At 39.1% G+C, this 21,421-nt stretch overlaps 2 protein-coding genes and 1 pseudogene across 3 annotated transcripts; 2 read left to right on the top strand and 1 right to left on the bottom strand.

Annotated features, from left to right (window-relative positions):
• The first annotated feature begins 5,052 nt into the window (after positions 1 to 5,052).
• On the top strand, positions 5,053 to 8,068 carry LOC115744080 (annotated as a pseudogene).
• A 6,550-nt stretch (positions 8,069 to 14,618) lies between these two features.
• Positions 14,619 to 19,141, top strand: LOC115744108 (BTB/POZ domain-containing protein DOT3). Of its 2 annotated transcripts, XM_030679206.2 has the most exons (7): positions 14,619 to 14,982; positions 15,079 to 15,148; positions 15,878 to 16,770; positions 16,877 to 16,985; positions 17,058 to 17,135; positions 17,211 to 17,339; positions 18,639 to 19,141. In XM_030679206.2, the coding sequence occupies exons 1-7, from the start codon at positions 14,786 to 14,788 to the stop codon at positions 19,002 to 19,004; spliced, it is 1,842 nt and encodes a 613-aa protein (XP_030535066.1). In that variant the 5' UTR covers positions 14,619 to 14,785; the 3' UTR covers positions 19,005 to 19,141. The 2 variants fall into 2 exon arrangements, with proteins under 2 accessions (XP_030535066.1, XP_030535064.1); XM_030679204.2 differs by having other exon boundaries at positions 14,620 to 14,982; positions 16,877 to 17,135.
• Positions 19,142 to 20,400: 1,259 nt separating this feature from the next.
• On the bottom strand, positions 20,401 to 21,168 carry LOC115744109. The gene has a single exon (XM_030679208.2). The coding sequence runs from the start codon at positions 21,045 to 21,047 to the stop codon at positions 20,553 to 20,555; it is 495 nt and encodes a 164-aa protein (XP_030535068.1). The 5' UTR covers positions 21,048 to 21,168; the 3' UTR covers positions 20,401 to 20,552.
• Positions 21,169 to 21,421: the final 253 nt, after the last annotated feature.

Raw genomic sequence — 21,421 nt, 5'->3', positions numbered from 1 at the left:
GACACTCTCCGGAGGCCTCCATGTCATGTCCGACACTTTTTAACATGCGACCATCATGTGGTCGGCACTCCGCACAAGCCAACAACAAGCCACGCCATTTTAACATGCACGGGGTTAATTTTAAATATTTTTAATAAATTAGGAGTCAAAATGTAAATTTATAAAAAAAAAAATATACATACTTAAATCATATATCTAACCACTCTAAAATTAATATCCTCAGTCAGCCAAAAAAAAAAATTACTTGTGAATCTCTAACAGCGAAAGAAGAAACTCACCACTGATATTTTTATATATTCATGATAATTTACCATGTATATATAAAAACATACATTTAATATATAACGTGTCCCAACTTGTCGAAATTCTCTATATTTTGAGAAGTGACGTGTCGTGTCGTACGTGTCGCGTGCCGATGTCGGTGCTACTTAGGTATGTTCATTAAATGATTAAGGACCACGGCTTCTGAGGAAAATCCGCAAGAATATTCAGGTACCCTCTTCACTGGTCCAAAATCAAATCCACTGCTCAGCCACACTTCGAACTGGGAACGTGTCAGCCCCGAGTTCATCGTCATCTTCAATGGGCTCTCTTCCAACACTAAGATAACTGCCAACTGGGAACTTGTATATCATCCCCAATCCCATTTCTTCCTGATTAATGGACTTCATACATTTGGTCCCTAAATTTGAGCATTCTTTTGTTCCAATCAATTGAACTTGCATATCTTTTCTAATCACGTCTCTTCAGCTTCAAATCTAATCAATTGAAATTGACAAATCTTCTTGCTGAGCTTTTGCACATTTCTCTGTTCTATTTTGGTCACCTTGTGTTCTTTCTATCCTCAATTTTTTCTCCCAAACGTAATATTAGAGTCAACTGTCTCACTTTTGATAGACATGTGTCACGGCCCGACAGATTTCGATCGTGGAATTAGCACGTGCGGCGCTTGGCAAGCCACGCCAAGCCAGCCTTCCGTCATATAGTTATTCCATAGAACACTTAGGCAAATAGCTTTCCCTCTTTGGATCATACCACACCCAGCTTAGCTCGGGTATCCTTTGTATCGAGTGATGGTAGACTACATAAGGCACTATAGCTGGTTTCGGCCTGCCATGGCCTCATCGGGAGAGCGGCATCAACTCCAGACTAGTTTGTACCTAGGACATGGAACACCTGGCCCGTGTCACATGCATATAAGATTTTCAACTGGGGGGAAGGAATCTATTGAATTTTACTCAGTTAAAGGGACTATCCATTAAATAGTACATGCGAGTAATCTTTTTAATCCTTGTTATATAACAATGAGGCGTTTGGTAGCATTTTACTCATGCTCGTTGAGTATGGTGGTCTCTCTAACCCCCCCGCCCTATGGGTAATTACCGGAGATATATAGATCTATACTCCTTGGGTGCCTCAAGAGAAATGTACATAGTATGGTAATTTGAACTCAAATCATGAAATAAAAACACGAACACAAGCTTACCACTTAAGCAACCCCTTGGATTAAATCCGGGATTAATGTACATTGAGTAAATAGTTCAATTGCTTGAGTAATAGAAAGTGACGGGTACTGAGGATTTTTCTGCTACAAGGCTATTTTATTATCAACGAGAATCGGGGAAGTGACCAAAGAAGTCATAAACCTATTACAATTGTACTAATTTAGTCATAAACCTATTTTTCTCAATTCAGACCTAGACATTTTCATGTTTTATCAATTGAGTCCATTCCATCAATTTTGGACGGAAATCTCCGATGTGGACGTCGGCCGTCCTACGTGACACGGCCGGTGATAACATGGACAAATAATAATATTTTGCACATTCTTATAATTTTTTTTCTTTTCTTTTCTTTTCTCTAGCTTAAGGCTAGGAAGCCCTCGCCTAGCCGGATTAGGCGAGGGCTGACTTTCACCCGTGGCTGGTGAGGGCCAAGGAAAAAAAAAAGCAAAGAAAAGAAAAAGCAAAACTTATAAAATTTTGAAAAATTATAAAAACATTACTAAAATTTGTCTACATTAGTGTCGATCGTGCCACATAAGAAGGTCGGGATCCATGTTAGCGATTTTCAGCTGAAATTGACCGAATTGACGCAAACACAAAAGTTTAGAATTGAATTGGCACATTGCTATTATTTTAAGACTTTTTTGGTAATTTTTCCACTAGAATCAGTCTATTAAATGAGACATGACCAAGTCCAAAATGGGTATGGTAACATTCGAGACGTACATGAACACGCTAACAAATGTTAGGATATTATTCAATTAGCACTTCTCTCCTTAATAAATTTACGATCTATGGGTGACTTGTACAAACTTATCTAATGAGTTACAGAAATCTAATCCAATATGGATCTTAAATTTACTTATAGCCTCATGTTAGGGATGCTTGCTCCTTTTTGTTAGTGGACAATTCGGTCTCGAGGAATATGGCGAAACTCCGGCCAAGAAATGAGCCGGTGCATAGGACATTGGTTAACGTCTGCATTTTTTTATCTGGATTGATCCTATGATACTTAACTTAGTGAAGAAAGAATATGTGTAGGTGATAAATTTAAAAGGGAGAAAATGAGGGAAAGACCAGAAACTTTACTTGAGTCCCTTATGCAGTTATGCAGCATTTTCAGGCAAGTTGTTGGTAGCTAATGTTATGTGATGTGGTTGAGACAAATGTGGTGTGGTCGGACATGTGGGAACTTTAACATGACTGGAGATTGTTTGGTTGGAATTCGTCTTTTTTGGGAAAATTGATAAAAAAAAAAATTCTAAACCTATTATATGATTGTCAATTTACTCACACTTTCCAATTTGGAAAATATAGTCCCAAACATTTTGATGATTTTTTAATATAGTCCATCCTGCCAATTTAAGTCAGAAATGGTTGACATGATTATGCAGTCAATGCTAGTCGTCCTACGTGATAGAACCAACAGCTTACGTTTATGATTTTAGAAATGACGTCATTTTACAATTTTTTCTACATTTTCTGAAACTTTTTTTTTTCCTATTCTTTCCTTATATCGTTCATCTTTTTCCCTTCGGTCTCATTGATGGCCCGCAAAGGTCGTCTGCCATAGGCAAGGGCCAAGATGCCCTTGCCAAATCAAGCGAGGGCAGCGATGCCCTCACGCAGGTTGGGGAGAGGGCCCGAAGTAGCCCTTGCCTCAATTAGATGAGAGTGTCCTTCCCACACCCTTTGGGCCACCGCAGAGGCTCTAGTGATTGGCGAAGGGATGAAGATGAACAATAGAGGAGAGAATTGAAAACATAAAAAGAAAGAAAAGAAGAAAAAAATTCAAGAAATTTCAAAAAAAAAAATTGAGAAGCTTAACACAAAGGTAGAAAAAAAAAATACATAGTAAAAGGACAAGTGAAGGGTGCTCTTTAACTGAAAGCAGGAAAGAGAGCAGAGCAGAACTTTTTCATTATTGGGAGAACCCAATACTCTCTTTTGGGCAGTAGCAACTGCAACAGGAGCTGAATATGCAACAATAATCCAATATTTAAATATGTTTGATTATTTGTCAGATCAAATGATGTGATTTCTTTTATGACAGTCCATGTTAGCCAGCGGTTGGGTTACATAGAAAGGTCGGCACTAACTTGACCGCCACATCCACGATTTTTTGACTAAATGGTTGGTGGGCTACATTGAAAAATCGCTAAAAGGTTTAGGATTACATTGGTTAAATTGAAAATTTGAGTTCCTAATTAGCGACCACACAATAGGCTTAAGATTTTTTTTTTTTTTTAAATTCTCAACGTTTTTTAGTAGTGGTCACATTGTTGCTCCTTCCGGTGGAAAAATTATGTCAAGTAGAGGGGTTTTGTCGTGAGACGATCCGTCAAGACGGTTAACACGTCCCATTATAATAAATAAATAAAAAAAGTCATGTTCACCCATCCGGCCGGCGATGTGTAACTTGTTAGGTTAGGCCAGGACACATGATGGGTATCAAAATGATTAGCAAAATCCAATATATTCACTTTTCACAATTGGGGCCTTTTTAATTCCTTGTTTCAAGGAAGTAAGAGCGAAAGAAGGTCGGACATATGGAACAAATCCACGTTCCTAAGACTGTTCCAATGGGAGCCGGCTTGGTAATGCACTGTTAGGATTGGAAGAAGAAGGACCATTGACTTGACTTGGCATGAACTCCCGCACTTCTTCATTTGATTATCATTTGCCGACCGCAATTTGTTGACTTTTTGCTAATAGCTATATCAAATTGTTAATCAACATAATATAATAGGTTAAAAGCCGGTCCAATATGGGTCTAAGAAGAAAATTTTCAAACAAAGTTCTTGCTCGCCATAGTAGAGCTTTTGCTCTCTTTTCAGTACAAGCACTATTACAACCGAATAAAATTAGACATTATACATGTATGAACTTGATTTTAAAAAATTTAACGAAAATATTTTAAAATTTCTTAACTATTGTGTAGAGGAAAGAACCCTATATACTTAATATTGGCAAATGGAAGTAAAGTATGTTATCGGTCTTTTTTAAAATTTGCACCGGTTTAAATTTTGAAAGAGACGTACTTATTGCTTGGCCTTATTTTGAAATGACTATGATTGTTTGTCTCTGCACCCAAAGAGAAATAAAGAATCAAACTTCAAAGTTAAATGAAAATTAGCTGATCACCGAAAAATTATTGCGTCTAAATGCTTATATCTTGTGAATAGCCAGTTGTCCAACTTCGGCCAAAACAATATAATAATGCCAAGCAATATGTGAAGAGAATATTCTAAAGCAGCAGTTATTTCACGACTGAGCTTATGTACAAATCACAATTCCAAACAGAAACAAACAAAAATCGCATTAGAAGTTTATTCAAACGAAATAGTAGCATCACTTCAAAGGCCTAATTTTCAATTCTCTAGTAGGTGAAATGCGATGCCTGCAAACTCTATAATATACTCATAGTCAAACATTCAAAACTCTATACATCAAGAATATTCTTATATTCCCATCTATAAAATTCGAATACTGCCTCGCGCCGAAGCCTAGAGCGACTTGAGCTAAGAACACTTTGTTGCAAATCCTCATGGACCTTCCCTATAGAGATCAGGTTTTATCCAAGTCCTTCTCATGCTTAGCTACTATCATTCCTCTGATATGGAGTGTCCTAGCTTTGGCAGAAGTTGGCGGGGACGAGACCGATCGGCTCGCTTTGCTGGAATTTAAGGCTCGAATAGCTGATCCTGGCGGTGTTTTGAGCTCGTGGAATGATACTAGCCACTTCTGCGAGTGGTACGGTGTCACATGTGGTCGTAGACACCCAAGAGTTGCCATACTAGACCTTCAATCCAAGCACCTCTCTGGGGTGGTGGCACCCCACATTGGTAATCTGAGCTTTCTGAGAGAAGTCTATTTGCAGAACAATAGTTTCCACTCTGAAATTCCCTTGCATTTTAGCCGCTTGTTTCAGTTGCAGAAGTTGTTCCTTAATAACAACTCGTTTAGCGGACAAATCCCTTTGAATCTCTCCCATTGCTCGAATTTGCTCATTCTTAACTTAGGCCACAACACACTCGAAGGAAATTTGCCTGCAGAACTCGGCTCCTTGTCCAAGCTCCAAGAACTTGTATTTCGAGACAACAGCTTGATGGGGAACATTCCACCGTCGTTTGGAAACTTATCCTCTCTTCAAGTCTTTGATATATTCCGTAATAACCTTGGCGGTACGATCCCAGAGACTCTCGGCCGGCTGAGAAATCTAAAGATCTTCACTCCCACCGAGAATAAATTTTTCGGTAAGATTCCTATCTCTATCTTCAATATATCCACTATGGGAATCCTTCATGCAGCTGAAAACCAATTAGAGGGATCCTTGCCCAGTGATCTAGGTTTCACTTTCCAAATCTAGAGATATTCGATTTGAGTGACAACCACCTCACTGGACCCATTCCTAAGTCAATATCCAACGTCTCTAATCTCAGTGCATTCGATATTTCGTCAAACAACCTTACCGGGAAAGTTCCTTCTTTCTCGAAGATGAGAGCACTCTCTAACTTTATGATTGGCCAAAACAACTTAGGAAGCGGGCAATCTGCTGATTTGGACTTCCTGTGCTCCTTAACCAATTCCACAAACTTGAAAATATTGGGTATAGAAATCAATGCTTTTGGAGGGCCAATACCCAACTGTATTTGTAACCTCTCTATCACCCTTTCGTGGTTTCATTTAGGAGTCAATCATATTTCTGGAACCTTACATTCTGGAATTGGAATTCTCATCAATTTGGAGATCCTGCTAATGTGGGGCAATAGCATCTCGGGAAACATTCCTTCCGAGATTGGAAATTTGAACAAACTGAATGTTATGGATCTCGGCCTAAATAAATTTTCAAGGCAGATACCAGAATCTATTGGGAATTTAACAAAGCTAACCAAATTCTCCATGTATAACAATAATCTCCAGGGCTCGATACCATCATCCCTAGGAAACTGCCAAAATCTGCTTCTCTTGGACCTTTCGAGCAACAACCTCAGCAGTTACATACCCCTGGAAATTGTGAGCCTATCATCTTTGTCAATTTATCTCGACTTGTCTCGAAATAGTTTTACCGGCTCCCTTCCAAGAGAAGTTGGAAACATAACAAATCTCAGCGAATTAGATCTTGATGGGAACAGATTATCTCAACAGATTCCAAGCAATATTGGCAATTGTATAAGTATGGAAAGACTATATGTGCAAGATAACTTCTTTGAAGGACCCCTGCCATTGACTATGAGTTCCATGAGAGGCCTTCGGGTTTTGAATGTTTCGAACAACCAATTGGTTGGCCAAATCCCAAAGTATCTAGAGTCGTTGAATTTGACGAATTTGAGCCTATCTTACAACAATTTTGAGGGGGCACTGCCTACGGGAGGAGTTTTCCAAAGTGTCATTTCAACTTCAATTGTTGGAAACAAGAAGCTTTGTGGGGGTCTACCAGATTTTCTACTGCCAAAATGTGAGTACAAAGAGTCAGAACGGATGAGAATAAGCAAAACTGCCAAAGCTTTGATATCCACGGTCTCTACTCTTGGAGAAATGTCCTGCGTGTTGTCTTTGTTATGCTTCTTCCGGTATAGACACAATAAGAAGGCATCATCTTCAAACTCTTCTGAAGAAGGACTTTGGCATGTTTCTTATCACAATCTACTGAAAGCGACGGGTGAATTCTCCTCCACCAATCTGCTCGGTGTGGGCAGCTTTGGATCCGTCTACAGAGGGCTTCTTGATCAGAGTCAATCGATCGTGGCCATAAAAATTCTCGACCTTACACACCACGGAGCGTCCAAGAGCTTCATAGCCGAGTGCGGGGCCTTATGAAGAATCCGACATCGTAATCTCGTGAAGGTACTCACTGCATGTTCTAGGTTTGATTTTAATGGAAATGATTTCAAGGCACTAGTCTATGAATTCATGTCGAATGGGAGCTTGGATGAATGGTTGCACCCAATTATATCGCAATATACAATGAGAAGCAAGTTGAGTCTACTTGAGAGAGTGAACATTGTCATTGATGTTGCTTGTGCACTAGATTATCTTCATCATCACTGTGAACCCCCAGTAGTTCATTGTGATATAAAGCCAAGCAATGTCCTTCTTGACGATGAAATGACTGGACACGTAGGTGATTTCGGGCTTGCTAGATTCCTCCCAGAAACAACGCATAAGTTATTGGTTGATCAATCATGCTCTGTTGGAGTAAAAGGATCTTTTGGTTATGTAGCTCCAGGTAATGTTGTATAAGTTTATTTCCTTATATCGAGCATGCAATTGGAGACCTGTCCTTAGAAAAAAGGCATGGGCATGAACATCACCAGAGTATATTTCAATCTCAACTATTCACCATGCATCACTATGCTCTATTGACTGTTGTAGAGTACGGCTTGGGAAGTGCGGTATCCACAGAAGGAGATGTGTACAGTTTCGGAGTCCTCGTTTTGGAGATGTTCACAGGGAAAAGGCCAACGGATGACATGTTTGAAAATGGGCTAAACCTTCATCACTTCGTAGAGGCAGCTTTGGTAGACCGAGTGGACAAGGTAATCGATCTTGTTCTACTTTAGAAAAACCAGGAGTCAAAGAAGAGACAAATCGTCACTCCATGTGGCAAGAACAAAAGCTGGTTTAATACTCTAGAGTGTTTGGATTCAATCATCAAAATAGGCGTCGTTTGCTCTTCTGAGTTTCCAAGTGAACGAATGGACATCAGCGATGCATTGACTAAACTCCAAGGAATCAGGAAGAAACTTCTTGAGCTCATTGTCATTGCCTAGTTGATGTAAAATCTGAATTTCATATAGAGTCACGTCGTCTTCATGATCATTGCTTTGTTTGAAATAAGATGTCGAATTTGGCCATTCACAGACAATTTGAATCTGGCGTCAGCAAAACCATAAGTGATGGAGACCAGTGACTTAGCAATCTAAGGAAGATCAAAGTAGTTTATGTTGCCTTAAGAGAAGGATCACTGCCCTTCAGCTGTGTGGAAAGTAAATATACTTAGTTTTTTTTTTAGCCCAAAAGATAGAAATTGTGTCCTGCTTTAGAATTGCACTAGGAAAAGGGCCACATTATTTTTACTCCTATTCTGGCCAAGATATTTCTTTTTTAGTTAACTGACCAAAATACCCTTCTTCTTTTTCTCTACAACGAATTTTTTTTTTTAATGGACTAACCAACAAAACTAATTTAATTTTTATCATCTCTCATTGATTTTGCAATAGAATTGTTCCATTACTCTCAACAAGATATCATTTTGTCATGTATCCAGTTATCACTTAGCCAAGAGAAGGTTGTTGAATTTAAAATATTGTCTCATATATTTAATCACAAAAGCTATATAGAAGATTAAATATTTATGACAACTTATAAATGCACAATAAATTGCCTATTTAAGTAGTTTGAACAAAAATATGTTTCAAAATTGATAATTAAATTTTTATCTAATAATCTAGCTGATATTGACCTTGTGAGTATTTTTCTGAAAATATTTGTATGTTTTCAATTTTTTTTGTCTAAGTATTTTTTGAAGTTAAACATTGTTTTTTTGTGCTTTCTTCTTGACTCGTGCTATTTCCCCCTCCTTATTAACTCCCGACACTTCCTACTACATTATCTTTGCGAGTACCACTCTTTTTTTGTCCTTGTTACATATCTTTTTTTCTTATTCTTTTTCAATTTTACTAAATGACAAAATTACCCGCACTCCGTTCAAACAACTTGTTCTCACCCTTACCACTTCTTCACACCCATTACATTTCAACTTTTCCTTTATGTTTATCTTCTTTTGAACTTATTCACCACTATTATAATCAGAGCAAGCACTAATCATGTATTGGAGTGAAAGAAGCTTAGTCTTATGTGCAAATTGTTTAGTTTATTTCCATATATTATCTTCATGATTGCGATTTTCTTCGACTTTGATTTTTGGTACAAATTTATGATAATTTACTTAAAGATTGAATATTATGGTTGATATATGCATTACCTACAATTTACTCACCTTTGATTTTATTATTTTGAGTTAATACCACAAAAAATCCTAAACTTGTATACATATGATATATTTACCCTAAATTAATATTTTCGTCACCAAAAATTTCAAGCTGGTATTCCTATGATAAATTCACCCCAAACTAATTTTTGGACGATCAAAAATTTCAAATTAGTACACACATGACACATTTACCATTTGTTAGCTTCCTTCAACCTAGCCATGAAACCGTTGAGCTAGATGATACATAGCAATAGCTGAGTTGACTTGGCAAGTCCACATGAAAATTTCGAAGATGAACAGCTAGATTTCAGGGCATAGCTGAGCAGACCTTCTACTGGTCATGGAGTTTGGTTCAAAGAGCCTAATAATCAGAAGATTATTACCCTTCCTTAGTGAACAACACAAGTGAATAGATAAATTTATCATTCTACTTGCCCGGTCAACCGAGCTAATGATATGTGTTATCTAGCTCAACAATTTTACCATAACATTTAACGAAAGTTAACGAGAGGTAAATATATTACGCATATATCATTTTGGGGTTTTTGATGATGCAAAAATTAGTTTGAGTTAAATTTATCACATGTGTATCAGTTTTAGATTTTTTGTGATATTAACCACATTATTTTTTCATATTGTGGTCATTGTGGAAGAGAATATTGTTATTTGCTTAAATGTAATGGAGAAAATAGCAATCAATTATCTCAACAAGTTCATTTGAAACTTTCAAGGTAATTAACGCGAGAGGATTTTTTGAGTAGTTTGCGGACATATCTTGTTACTCAAGATTATTTTGTCTCTACAACAAGGTCAATGAGAGACGAATCTGTTCTTCTAGTTGTGAAAGGTAGGTAATTATCGTGATCGACACAGTATTTCTATTGCATGTCAAAAAAGAAAGATTGGATCCCGAACCAATCATGGTCACTCAAAATATTGAATGCATCACACAACAAAAAATAGTTAAAAGATTGGACTATTACATTTAACGAACAAAATGAAAATAGAGCACTTAAAATACATGGACGACGTTGTAATGGCACATATTAAAATTATAATTAAGCGAAATGTGTACTAAACTGATACAAATTACTTGTACTTAAGTTTTTTTTTTTTTTTTTTGAAAAAGAGGTTTTAGTACCAAAAAATATATATGTATATACAACTCATTAACAAAATAATAGTTTTTTTTGTCAAAAATACAATAATTAGTTAGCTATCTACCAAATGAACTTTTTTTTTTTTTTTGTGGAAAAAACGTAACCAATTTTGTATAAATAGAGAAAGAAAAGGAGAAAACCAAAAAAGAAAAAGCAGGCAAGTAATAATCGTAAATCAAGATCGCACCCCACATTTAAATTAATAAATTTTGTTTGAGAGGAGCATCAATAGTTTCGTTTCTAGTAAAATTGAAACATAAGAAAAAGAAAAAGATAAAAAATAATCTTAAATCAAGAACGGGGACTGAGTGGATAATGTAATCACTTAAATATAAATTGGGGTGTCAAAAGCCAATTAGGGGATAGCAATAGCGCGAACCTTTTTAATATTACTTTTTACTATTCCAAACTAAACAAACATTTTGCTATGATGATAATTAAACACTTTCACCTAATTTGTAGTAGTTAACTTTTTTTTCTTTTACCTTTTTATCAATTTTCTTTCACCAATTTTACATTTTCGTCTCTTAAATTAAACGGGTTTACAATATTAAATTATTATGTAGATGGGCTAAATAAGAAACTTAAAAGGAAGACATATTTTTAAGGGAAAGTTCCAAATAAGGATCCAAAGTGCTATCATTTTCTCAAAAAATGGTATGAAGTGAACCTTATTTCAATTAAGTGCCTAAAATGGCGTAGCGATTTCAAATAAGGGCCTGAAGTGGGCATGGAGTCTCAAAAAAAAGGCTTTGGCCTAAAGGGAATACTCGTCATTTCCCCTTTTTGATTTTTTTCTTTATTTTTTTTATTTTTAAAAAAAATTTAAAAAAAGTTGAAAAAAAATAGAACACACCTCGGCACCTTAGTGAGGGCCAGCGACCCCGTTGACCAAGGGTGAGGGCCTACCGGGGAGGGGTGGTCGTCCCTTGCTCGGGGCCGACGGCGGTTGTCGACCCTCACCCTACTAGGGCGACGCTCGCGGCGGTCAAAGCGAGGGCCGCCTACTCCCGCCCGGATCCAACCGAGATGTGAGCGACCCCGCCGACCTTAGTCGGCGACCATATGCAAGAGTGGTAGCCCACCTACTATTTGTCTGTTTCCCTTTTTTTTTTTTTTTTTTTTTTTTTTGCTTTTTTTAAATTTTAAGGAAAAAATAAAATAAAAAATAAAAAGGGAAATGATGAAGATGCCCTTGACACTGGGTCGTTATTTGAGATTTCAAGGTTACTTCGGGTTCTTATTTGAAACAAGGTTACTTCGGGCCCTTGTTTCAAAAAATAAGGGCACTTCGAGCCTTTATTTGAAACAAGGTTCACTTCAGGTCCTTATTTGAAAAAACGAAGGCACTTTAAGTCCTTATTTGAAATTTTCTCTACTTTTAAAGAATTCTTTTCTCTTTTATTGGAAATACAAGATAAACATAAAGATATACCAATTTTGTTTGGTCGAAAATACATACCACTTTTATAAAGACTCTATTTGCTAAGGTCTACATGTTCTACCTTTGAGAAAGGACCTGCCTATAATTTCTCACGAGGTCAATAGACAAATGGATGTAGCCTGTCATATTGCGTGGCAAATATGCATAATTATAAAACACTCACTCATTGCTTACCATATTACTTTATAAATTGATAGAAGAATTATCTCAAAAGTCCTAAACTTATTGCACTTTTATTAATTGAGTCTTAAATATTTTAATTTTGCTAATTAAGTCCTTAATATTTTCACGTTTTGCCAATCAAGTTCATTCAGCTAATTTTGGCGGAAAATCACAAACGTTGACACCGACCATCTTGCATGGCACAGCCAACACCGACGTTGATAAATTTTAATAACACCTTAATATTTCTTTGAAAATTTTACTTTTATTTTTATTTCTATTAATTGTTTTTTTACTACTATAGCCAGCAAGGTCGTCGATCGACCATTGCCGGCCACAACCAAGGGCAGCAATGCCCTCATTTGGTCTAGGCAAGGGACATAGGTGAGGGCCGCGAGCGGCTCACCGGTGAGGGTTGCTGGTCGTCACCCGTGGTCGGTGATAGTTGGGCAACGACCTCGTAGGATAGTTGATGTCTACATCAGCGATTTCTGGCTAAAATGAAAAAAAAATTGAAAAAAAATTAATATATAATTAAAATTTATATTTATCGGTGCAAGCAGTGCCACATAGCATAGCTTGTTTCCACGTCGCCGATCTCCAGCCAAAATTGACAAGATGGACTCAATTAACAAAATGTGAAAAAATTTAGAACTCAATTGGTAAAACTAAAACATTTAGGACCGAATTGACAAAAGTACAATAGGTTTAGGATTTTTTGGGACAATTTTTAGGAAAATTATCAAAAAATTCCTAAACATATTATAATTGTGTCAATTCAGTCATAAACATTTTTTTTTTTACCGATTCAGTTTTAAACCTTTTGCAATTGTGCCAATTTAGTCCATCCGGAGAATTTTGACCAGCCGGCATCGACGTGGACGCCGACCAGCCGGCAACCTAATATTTTAATAATATTTTTTGAATTTTGCTTTTGTTTTTTTCCCCCTTCCCCTTCCCCTTCCCCTTCTACCTCCGCCCAAGCTGCCACTATGACCATCCTTGAGCCACCGCGGTCAACAACAAAGCTGTTGAGCTCATCGCTAGCAGCCATGGACGAACTCGCCCAAGCCGTTGAGCGGCAGAACAGATCTGGCTGTTGAGAGATGGTCGATCGTCGCGTCCATACCGAGCTTTGTATCCACCCCCTTTCGTCGTCTCGATGACTAAGCCTTGGCTGCCAGCGCTCGTCACAGATCTGGAGATGCAGACTAGCGGTCGGCCACGGACAGCTTCTTGTCCACAGATATGAGTGCCATTCGCTCCTGCCCCTCTAGATCCGACGGCCGCGAGCGACGATGATTCCAAATCTAGAAGTTCACAAACCTTGGCGTCCGCCCCTCAATCCCGTCGTCGCTCGCGGCCAAGACTCCAGATTCGACGGCCATGAGCGATGATGATTCTAGATCTGGAAGTTCACCGACCTCCGCGTCTCCCCTCGCTTGTCACGTGTAAACGAGCCGTCTCGTCTACATATTTCGTTTTCTGCTTTGGTTGCATCTCGTGACAAACAAAACTTCACTCTTTCAATCCATGGGTCTTCTGCTGAATGGTGGAAACCTGAAAGGAGAGACCAGCTTCTTGCCACGGACGAGTTCTGACCAAATCCAGTCCCTTGGCGGCAGATCAGGAAGGAAAAGGGAAGGGGAAGAAAAAAAAAAAAAGAAACTTAAAAAAATCCAAAAAATTCAAAATATAATTAAAATATTAGGTCGGCATTCACGTCAACGCCGGCCGACCAAAATTTGATGGTTGGATTGAATTGTCACAATTGCAAAAGATTTATGACTAGACTGGCCAAGCCAAAAAAAATAATGGTTTATGACTGAATTGACATAATTACAATAGATTTAGAACTTTTTTAGTACTTTTCCCACAATTGTTTGTGCATGGACTACGGTATTTCTAGCATTAATGAAGTTATTTTGCGATGAACCCTAGTTTAACTAGCCGATTCAAACAGTTAATTCGCAGAACGTGTCATTGGATTTTTTGGTTGAACATGCCAGAAAATGATAGTCGTGCAAATTTATGGACTCAAGGACTGCGATGGATACGAGATCATACTTCTGGGGCCAAATTTGCCACACACAAAAAAAAATCATAAATCGACAACTGTCGCGACGGACGATTCTACACTCTGTATATGTTGTGTGCATTCAGCTTCACAATCAATTATTTACCAAAAATTAGAACAAGACCACACACGTTGTGATAGAAACTCTATAATCAGAACCAGTTGCCAATAGAGCAAATGTGAACCACAGAAAACCACCATTCACTCCAAGAGGCTCATTCCACATATGAGCAAAAGTTGGACGTGGAAACACACTCTTCACATCCTGAAAGCGTTCACCCAGACTCATCTCCATCAGATCTCAAAGACTTGCCCCCACATCCGAAGATTTTAATATGGAGTGGAATGAACATCCACCTACCTGCTGTGACAGCATTCTCATACTAACCACAGACTCCCTCCTCATGCATTAATTATGGGAACTCCCCACGCCACCATATCATGCTATGCGCGCCACTCGGCAGAGTCAATTTGGATCGAGCCAGCCAGCCAGCCGGAATGAAGAAAACTTTCCCGGCCACACCGCAGAGCCCGGCCAGTGATTCTGATGGGGTCGATCAAGTCCATCAACAGAGCCCCATGCTTCCTTCCAAGCTCATCACCATAGCCGATTGCTTCCATGACGACAAACTCCCATGGTACGAGCCGATCATGCACATGATTCATGAAGTTAGCCGAGCGTATCTTTACCTTTCATGTGTTTTAATGGTACTTTCTTCCCTTGGTATATGCAGGATAGCCGATTCTCAGATACCAGCAGATCTCTTCATTCAAGTAGACGACGTGACATTCAATGTCCACAAGGTTATTACTCTACATAAGCACCTTAATTTGCATGTCAACATCAGAAAAACCAGCTTCCACACTATGCAATATCTTCATTTTGGTTAAGGATCGCGGCTTCTAAACTAAAGGTTCTGAGAAAAATCTGCAAGAATTTTCGAGCACCCTCTTCACTGGTCCAAAATTAAATCCACTGCTCGGCCACACTTTGAACTGGGAACAGTTCATCGTCATCTCCAATTGACTGTCTTCCAACATAAAGATAAGTGCCATCTCATATGAATTATAGTTCAAAGTCATGTTCAGCGACATTCTTTCTTCCTGAGTAAATGAACTTCATACATGAATGAGATTATGTCCAACAATGTCCAATTACCATCTCTTTATACTGAAAATGAATGACCATCCTCTTTAGTCCACTGAATTCTGCAGCTGTAGTGGTGCAACCACAAACTCATAGTCGTCTCTTCTCTGAGGAAGGTGCTCACTCAGACACATAACTTTTTTCTTCAACTCGGTGACTCAGTCAAGCGATAATAGCTACTAACCTGAAGCACTTCATTTGGGTTTATTCAACTTAACAATTCAAGCAACACAAGCAAAATCAGAAAACGCCTCCAAGTTGGTTGACTTGATCGGACAATCATATCCACCAAATCAAGTTTCACTTTCTTCAAAATATCATCAACATCGGCATGTTCATTCACCAATATTCAATTAACCTCCTTGTCTCCCCCTTGCCTGCGACAGTATCCCTTCATATCAAAGTGTGGATATATTCGCCGACTAGACATTCAACCCTCAATATCAAATTCCGGGTACAATTGCAAGCTCGAAAACTTCCCTGGAAGATCAGAAACTTTCCATATTATCCTAAGATTCTGCTATGGCCTCCCAATAGATATCAGTCCCAAGAACTTAGCTCAACTAAGATGTGCATCAGAATATCTAGAAATGACGGAAGAGATGGAAGATGGGAATCTTATCTCAAAGACAGAGGCCTTCCTCACATTTGTGGTCCTCTCTTCCTGGAGGGACACCATTATTGTTCTCAAAACATGCGAGACTCTATCACCATGGGCTGAAAATATCCAGATTGTCAGAAGATGCTGCGACTCAATAGCTTGGAAAGCTTCCAAAGACCGTCAATCAACTGAAGCAGTCAACGAAGAAGGCCGGTGGTACGATGAACTAGCCACCCTTCGCATCGATCACTTCATGAGGACTATGACAGCAGTAAGGGCAAAAGGAACTAAAGCAGAGACTATAGGCAAATATATTGTGCATTATGCAGAAAGGCATGTGCCGGGTATGGATACTGAATCTGAAGGACTGAGAGGTTATGGGTATGGCAAAAATGAGCTGCAGTTTAGTGTTATTAGTCGGAGGGACAAAGGGGATTTCAGGAACAGTAAGGAGCAAAGGACGATAATTGAAAGCATGATTAGCATTATACCACCTCAACAAGAAGCAGTTTCATGTAAGTTCTTGTTAAAGATGTTAAAGATGGCCATCCTCTACTCTGCCACGCCAGCTTTAGTTTCAGAGCTCGAAAAGAGAATCGGAATGATGCTGGAAGAGGCAACGGTGCATGACTTATTGATCCCTAGTTATAAGAACGCTGATCAATCAGTACCGGTGAAGTTAGTATCATAAACTCTTTTTTCCATCACAAAATTTTCTCAAAAGATACATGATTAAACAACTTCTAATTTTTCTCCTCTCTACTATTTTTCTTGTCAAGCACAGTTATCCCGAATGCACAATGCATGACATAGATGTGGTGCAACGCATTGTGGAATATTTCTTGATGCATGAGGAACAGCGACAACAGCCACATAAGTCAGGGAAATTCAACGTCAGTAAGCTGATAGACAATTATCTGGCCGAGATTGCAAGAGATCCTAACCTCTCAATCACCAAGTTTCAGGTTTTGGCTGAATCATTGCCAGAGAGCGCCCGAACTTGTGATGACGGACTTTACAGGGCCATTGATATCTATCTTAAGGTCATAGCTAATGCTCATTTCTAGTTTGATAATTTCTTAAACAAATCAAGTCTAATAGTCTTATTCAATTTGCAGAGCCATCCTTCATTATCTGAGTATGACCGCAGAAGGCTATGCAAGATAATGAATTGTGCAAAACTCTCGCTAGATGCATGCAACCATGCTGCACAAAATGATAGGTTGCCCATGAGAACAGTCGTGCAGGTAAATAGTCATTGTGAATTCATGGAGTCAGTACTACAATTTGCTGCCAAAATTAAATCATGAAGGATGGCTAGTCTCCATCTCCAACCTCTAACCAGACAAAACTCGTAAAACCAATTTAGCTTCTAGAATGCTCTTAGTTTCCGTAGATCACATCTCCATAGAAGTAAAATGGGAGGAACAGATGAAAGTATGGCAATTAAGTTCTTATTACCATAAAATATGGGTTTCGCCTCATCTATGGTCAAGAGACCCTTATCACCACATTTCGAAAAAGCAGAACATATGAACCTCTAAATGAGCACAGAACTTTTGATGAAAGTGTCGATTTCAAGAAACTTAATCTACCATCCATGAAACATGAATATTGTCAGATTCTTACCAAACTCAAGCTGTCTTCACAACTCTAAAGGCTCAAGGAAAAAACAATAGCATAGACATCTTTTCATTGAACAGTAAATACAAGGAAGATTTGCTAAAACAATTTGCAGCCACAACAGAAACCCCGAAAGAAGAAAAGAAAATTGCAGTTCAAAATAAAAAACATTCCTACGCAGAATAGATAATCATCAGAAATTTTGCTCTCAAGGCAGAGATTAACCAGTTAGTAAACCGAACCTCACAGATATAGTGACCATTTTCACCAAAATCTCAAAAACCTAGTTAATCAGATTCCTTGGGGAAATAAATTAGATTTATCGCTCTTACACGGGAAAGATTGGCAGATATAAATGCAACAACTAGCTGGGTCAGAAACAGCACAGAATATCCAAAGCAAGCAACCACGCTCTAGAAGGGCCTAATAAGTAATACAAAGATTGTTACTAATTCACTCTTTCCCACCACCACAATTCCCTTTCAGAGTTTTTGAGCTACATCAATGTGCCTAAATAGTTGAACATGAAAAAAAGCCAGTTAACTTCATCATGTCATATCACTCACCAAACCTTGGCAAACCTTACACAATTTCAGAGAAATATGTCCCAAAGGATTGCATCCTAATCATACTAAAAGGTGATGCAAACATAAGGATAACAATCAAAGTTTTGCCCATACTGAATTCCAATTCCCGTATTACCAATGTTACTTTAGACATATTGAGAATTAGCAGAGAATGGTACTGATGATTTCCAATAGGAATGAATCATCTAGAACATGGATTACCCATGAAGAAGAATAGAAATCCAGTAAGATTGATGAAATGAATAGATATCCTGCAAAAGATACAACCAAACCTTGGCACTCACAAATTTATGTTCATTTTAAAATTTCTTGACTAAGAAAAAGTATGTCATGCAGGTCCTGTTTTCTGAGCAAGTCAAGATAAGAGCGGTAATGCACGGAAAGGAGCAAGAGCAAAGTGGCAACAACTCCGAACAAGAGGGAAACCAGTCGTCAACTGAGATAGAGATCAAAAACCTGCGAGCCGAACTTCAGAATGTCAAAGCCAAGATGGCAGAGCTCCAAAAGGATTACACTGAGCTTCAACAAGAATATGAAAAGCTCCTCAACAACAAGCAAAGGAATGGATCCACTTGGAGTTCGGGCTGGAGAAAGATAAAGAACTCTTTCCATGCAAAACAAGAAGGAGATGAAATCGGAGATGGAGATAATAGACCTAGTATGCGCAGAGCCAGCTTCAGAAGGATGTTATCCATGTCCTAGATCTCTAGACGAACAAACAAGCTATACCCTAAATCATAATGACCAGCAAACTATCCAGTATAAATATGTGGAACTCCACCATGGGCAATTTATTTTCGCTCCATTATGCATAACTATACAACACCTTCTCAAGAGCTTTTCCCTTGATTTTTGTATTTTTACTTCTAGGTACTTATCTTGGTGAAAGGACAGTGCACAAAATCCTCGGCCTATACCGCTACATATGGATGAAACTAGAAGATATAATAAATGACCAACCCAATCAACCACAAAGCCAGCTTTAGCAATACACACACAAATTCCCTCAAACTAACACAATGACAAAAATGCAAAGGCTAGCAAAGAAAGCTCCAGCATAGCCATGTATCATCTTCGAAGATGTGACTATCTTGCTCAAGTGCGTATATCCTAAACTTAAAAGTTGCACGTCGATACATCACACACTGCAACAAATTCAATGAAGCAGCATGCCAGATGCAGATGAAACCAAAGACGACAAATATCTAATATCTGGGAGGGAAGCAAGCTTAGATGAAGCCTAAACCATCCTCCAAACTTCATCAAGACAGAATAGCCAGTACTAAAATGCAGTGACCAGCCAAAACCATCCAGTGAGAACAAGTGTCTCCCAAATCTGGCAGGTTCCACACGTAGGGAGAAGAAAGCAAAATCAAGTAATACCTCAGACACGTAACATGTTAAATAAGAGAGGCCCTTTTGAAGCTACACATCCCCAATATGCAGAGAGAAACAATTTTTCATCGTATAGGCTTTCCAACAAACTTCATATACAATCCGACAACAAAGAATCATGGCAAGAGCCAACAAAACATGAATTCAACCATCTTATCTGCTCTGCAATACCATCCCAAAGTTTGTATCGCAATTGTAGACACTGTATGAATAATCCCACATAACCATCTATAACACTTCCAACGATATCCAAAGCCAAAGATATTCATCCATTTTGGCAGGTTCCACACATAGGGAGAAGAAAGCAAAATCAAGTAATGCCTCAGCCACGTAACATGTTAAATAAGAGAGGCCCTTTCGAAGCTACACATCCCCAATATGCAGAGAGAAACAATTTTTCATCGTATAGGCTTTCCAACAAACTACATAGACAATCCGACAACAAAGAATCATGGTGAGAGCCAACAAAACATGAATTCAACCATCTTATCTGCTCTCCAATACCATCCCAAAGTTTGTATTGCAATTGTAGACACTGCATGAATAATCCCACATAACCATCTATAACACTTCCAACGATATCCGAAGCCAAAGATATTCATCCATTTTCCACGCCAAAATCTCGGACTTTGTCCATGGCTACTCCAAAACTACTACATATGGATTCACAGTCACCAGGGGAAAGAAGAGTTGGCAGCAATGATTCAAAACACATCAATGAACAGAGAACATGTTATTAACGAAAAGTACCAAATGCGACCAAGCCATGTCGTAAACTGATGGTTACACTAATAACCAGAACACCTAAAAAATTCCCAAGAAATGCCCACCCAAAAAAAAAAAAAAAAAACCGCTCTACCTACCAGACTTCATGAAACTCCAAGGGAACTTGGCACCACTCCCTCTGACTCTCTCACCAAACTCCTTCTCCTTCTTCCTCCTCTCACCATTATCTCCCTCCAGCCAATGCCTCTTCCTCTCGCCTTCCTCGACCATGCTCGACTCGCCCTTCTTGTTCATGCTCCTCTTGTCCTCCTCGACCGCGCGGATCGGGAACAGGTCCCGCGAGACGGAGAGCGGGCTCTTGAGCGTGACGTAGGCCTTCTTGTAGTCGGGCTTCGCGACCAGCAGCCCGCCCCGCTTCTTCTTCTTGCCCTCCATGTTGAGCGTGCGGACCTTGTCGACCTCGAAGCCGTAGAGGGACTCAAGCACGCGCTTGATCTCGATCTTGGAGGCCGAAGGGACGGTCTTTAGCGCGATCTCGGTGATGTTGGTGAAGGAGGCGGGCATCAGGAGCTTGATGGGCAGGTTCGCGAAGTGGACGACTCGCCGCCCCAATCTGCTTCCCATTTTTCCTTTGGGGGGGTCTTTGGTTGACCGCTTGAGCTTTCGCAGTTTCAGGGTGAGTGGATTTGAGGATGGTGAGGATCGAGTGAGTTCTTGCTTTCAGACTTGGAGTTCAGGAAGAGAGAGAGGAATTGCAGAGGGTTTTTGGCACAGTTAGACGATGACGATAAGGGGAAGATGGGCCGGGCTAGTGCCGTATTGGGCCACGTCTTAGAGCCCACAATCTTCTTGTGGTAACGGGTCCGGGTCAAGTAGCCCCCTTTCGGTCCGGCCAGGCCCATTCTCAGTTTCTCACCCCCACTACTTGCGTGATTAGTGTTTTGGCCGAATTCTTAGTCAACCATTAGGCAAAAATTAGAAATTCTGACGAGTTCAAC

The sequence above is a fragment of the Rhodamnia argentea genome, chromosome 11, assembly GCF_020921035.1.
Source record: "Rhodamnia argentea isolate NSW1041297 chromosome 11, ASM2092103v1, whole genome shotgun sequence".
Taxonomy (NCBI): domain Eukaryota; kingdom Viridiplantae; phylum Streptophyta; class Magnoliopsida; order Myrtales; family Myrtaceae; genus Rhodamnia; species Rhodamnia argentea.
This window is presented reverse-complemented; position numbering and strand designations above follow the sequence as displayed.

Bases quoted from the DNA above. Each gene is read 5' to 3' on its own strand.
- LOC115744108 (XM_030679204.2), top strand. From the start codon at position 14,786: ATGCTATGCGCGCCACTCGGCAGAGTCAATTTGGATCGAGCCAGCCAG. The intron at 16,771-16,876 runs GTTAGTATCATA...TGTCAAGCACAG, and splicing joins GATCAATCAGTACCGGTGAA to TTATCCCGAATGCACAATGC. The intron at 17,340-18,638 runs GTAAATAGTCAT...TATGTCATGCAG, and splicing joins CCATGAGAACAGTCGTGCAG to GTCCTGTTTTCTGAGCAAGT.
- LOC115744109 (XM_030679208.2), bottom strand. From the start codon at position 21,047: ATGGGAAGCAGATTGGGGCGGCGAGTCGTCCACTTCGCGAACCTGCCC.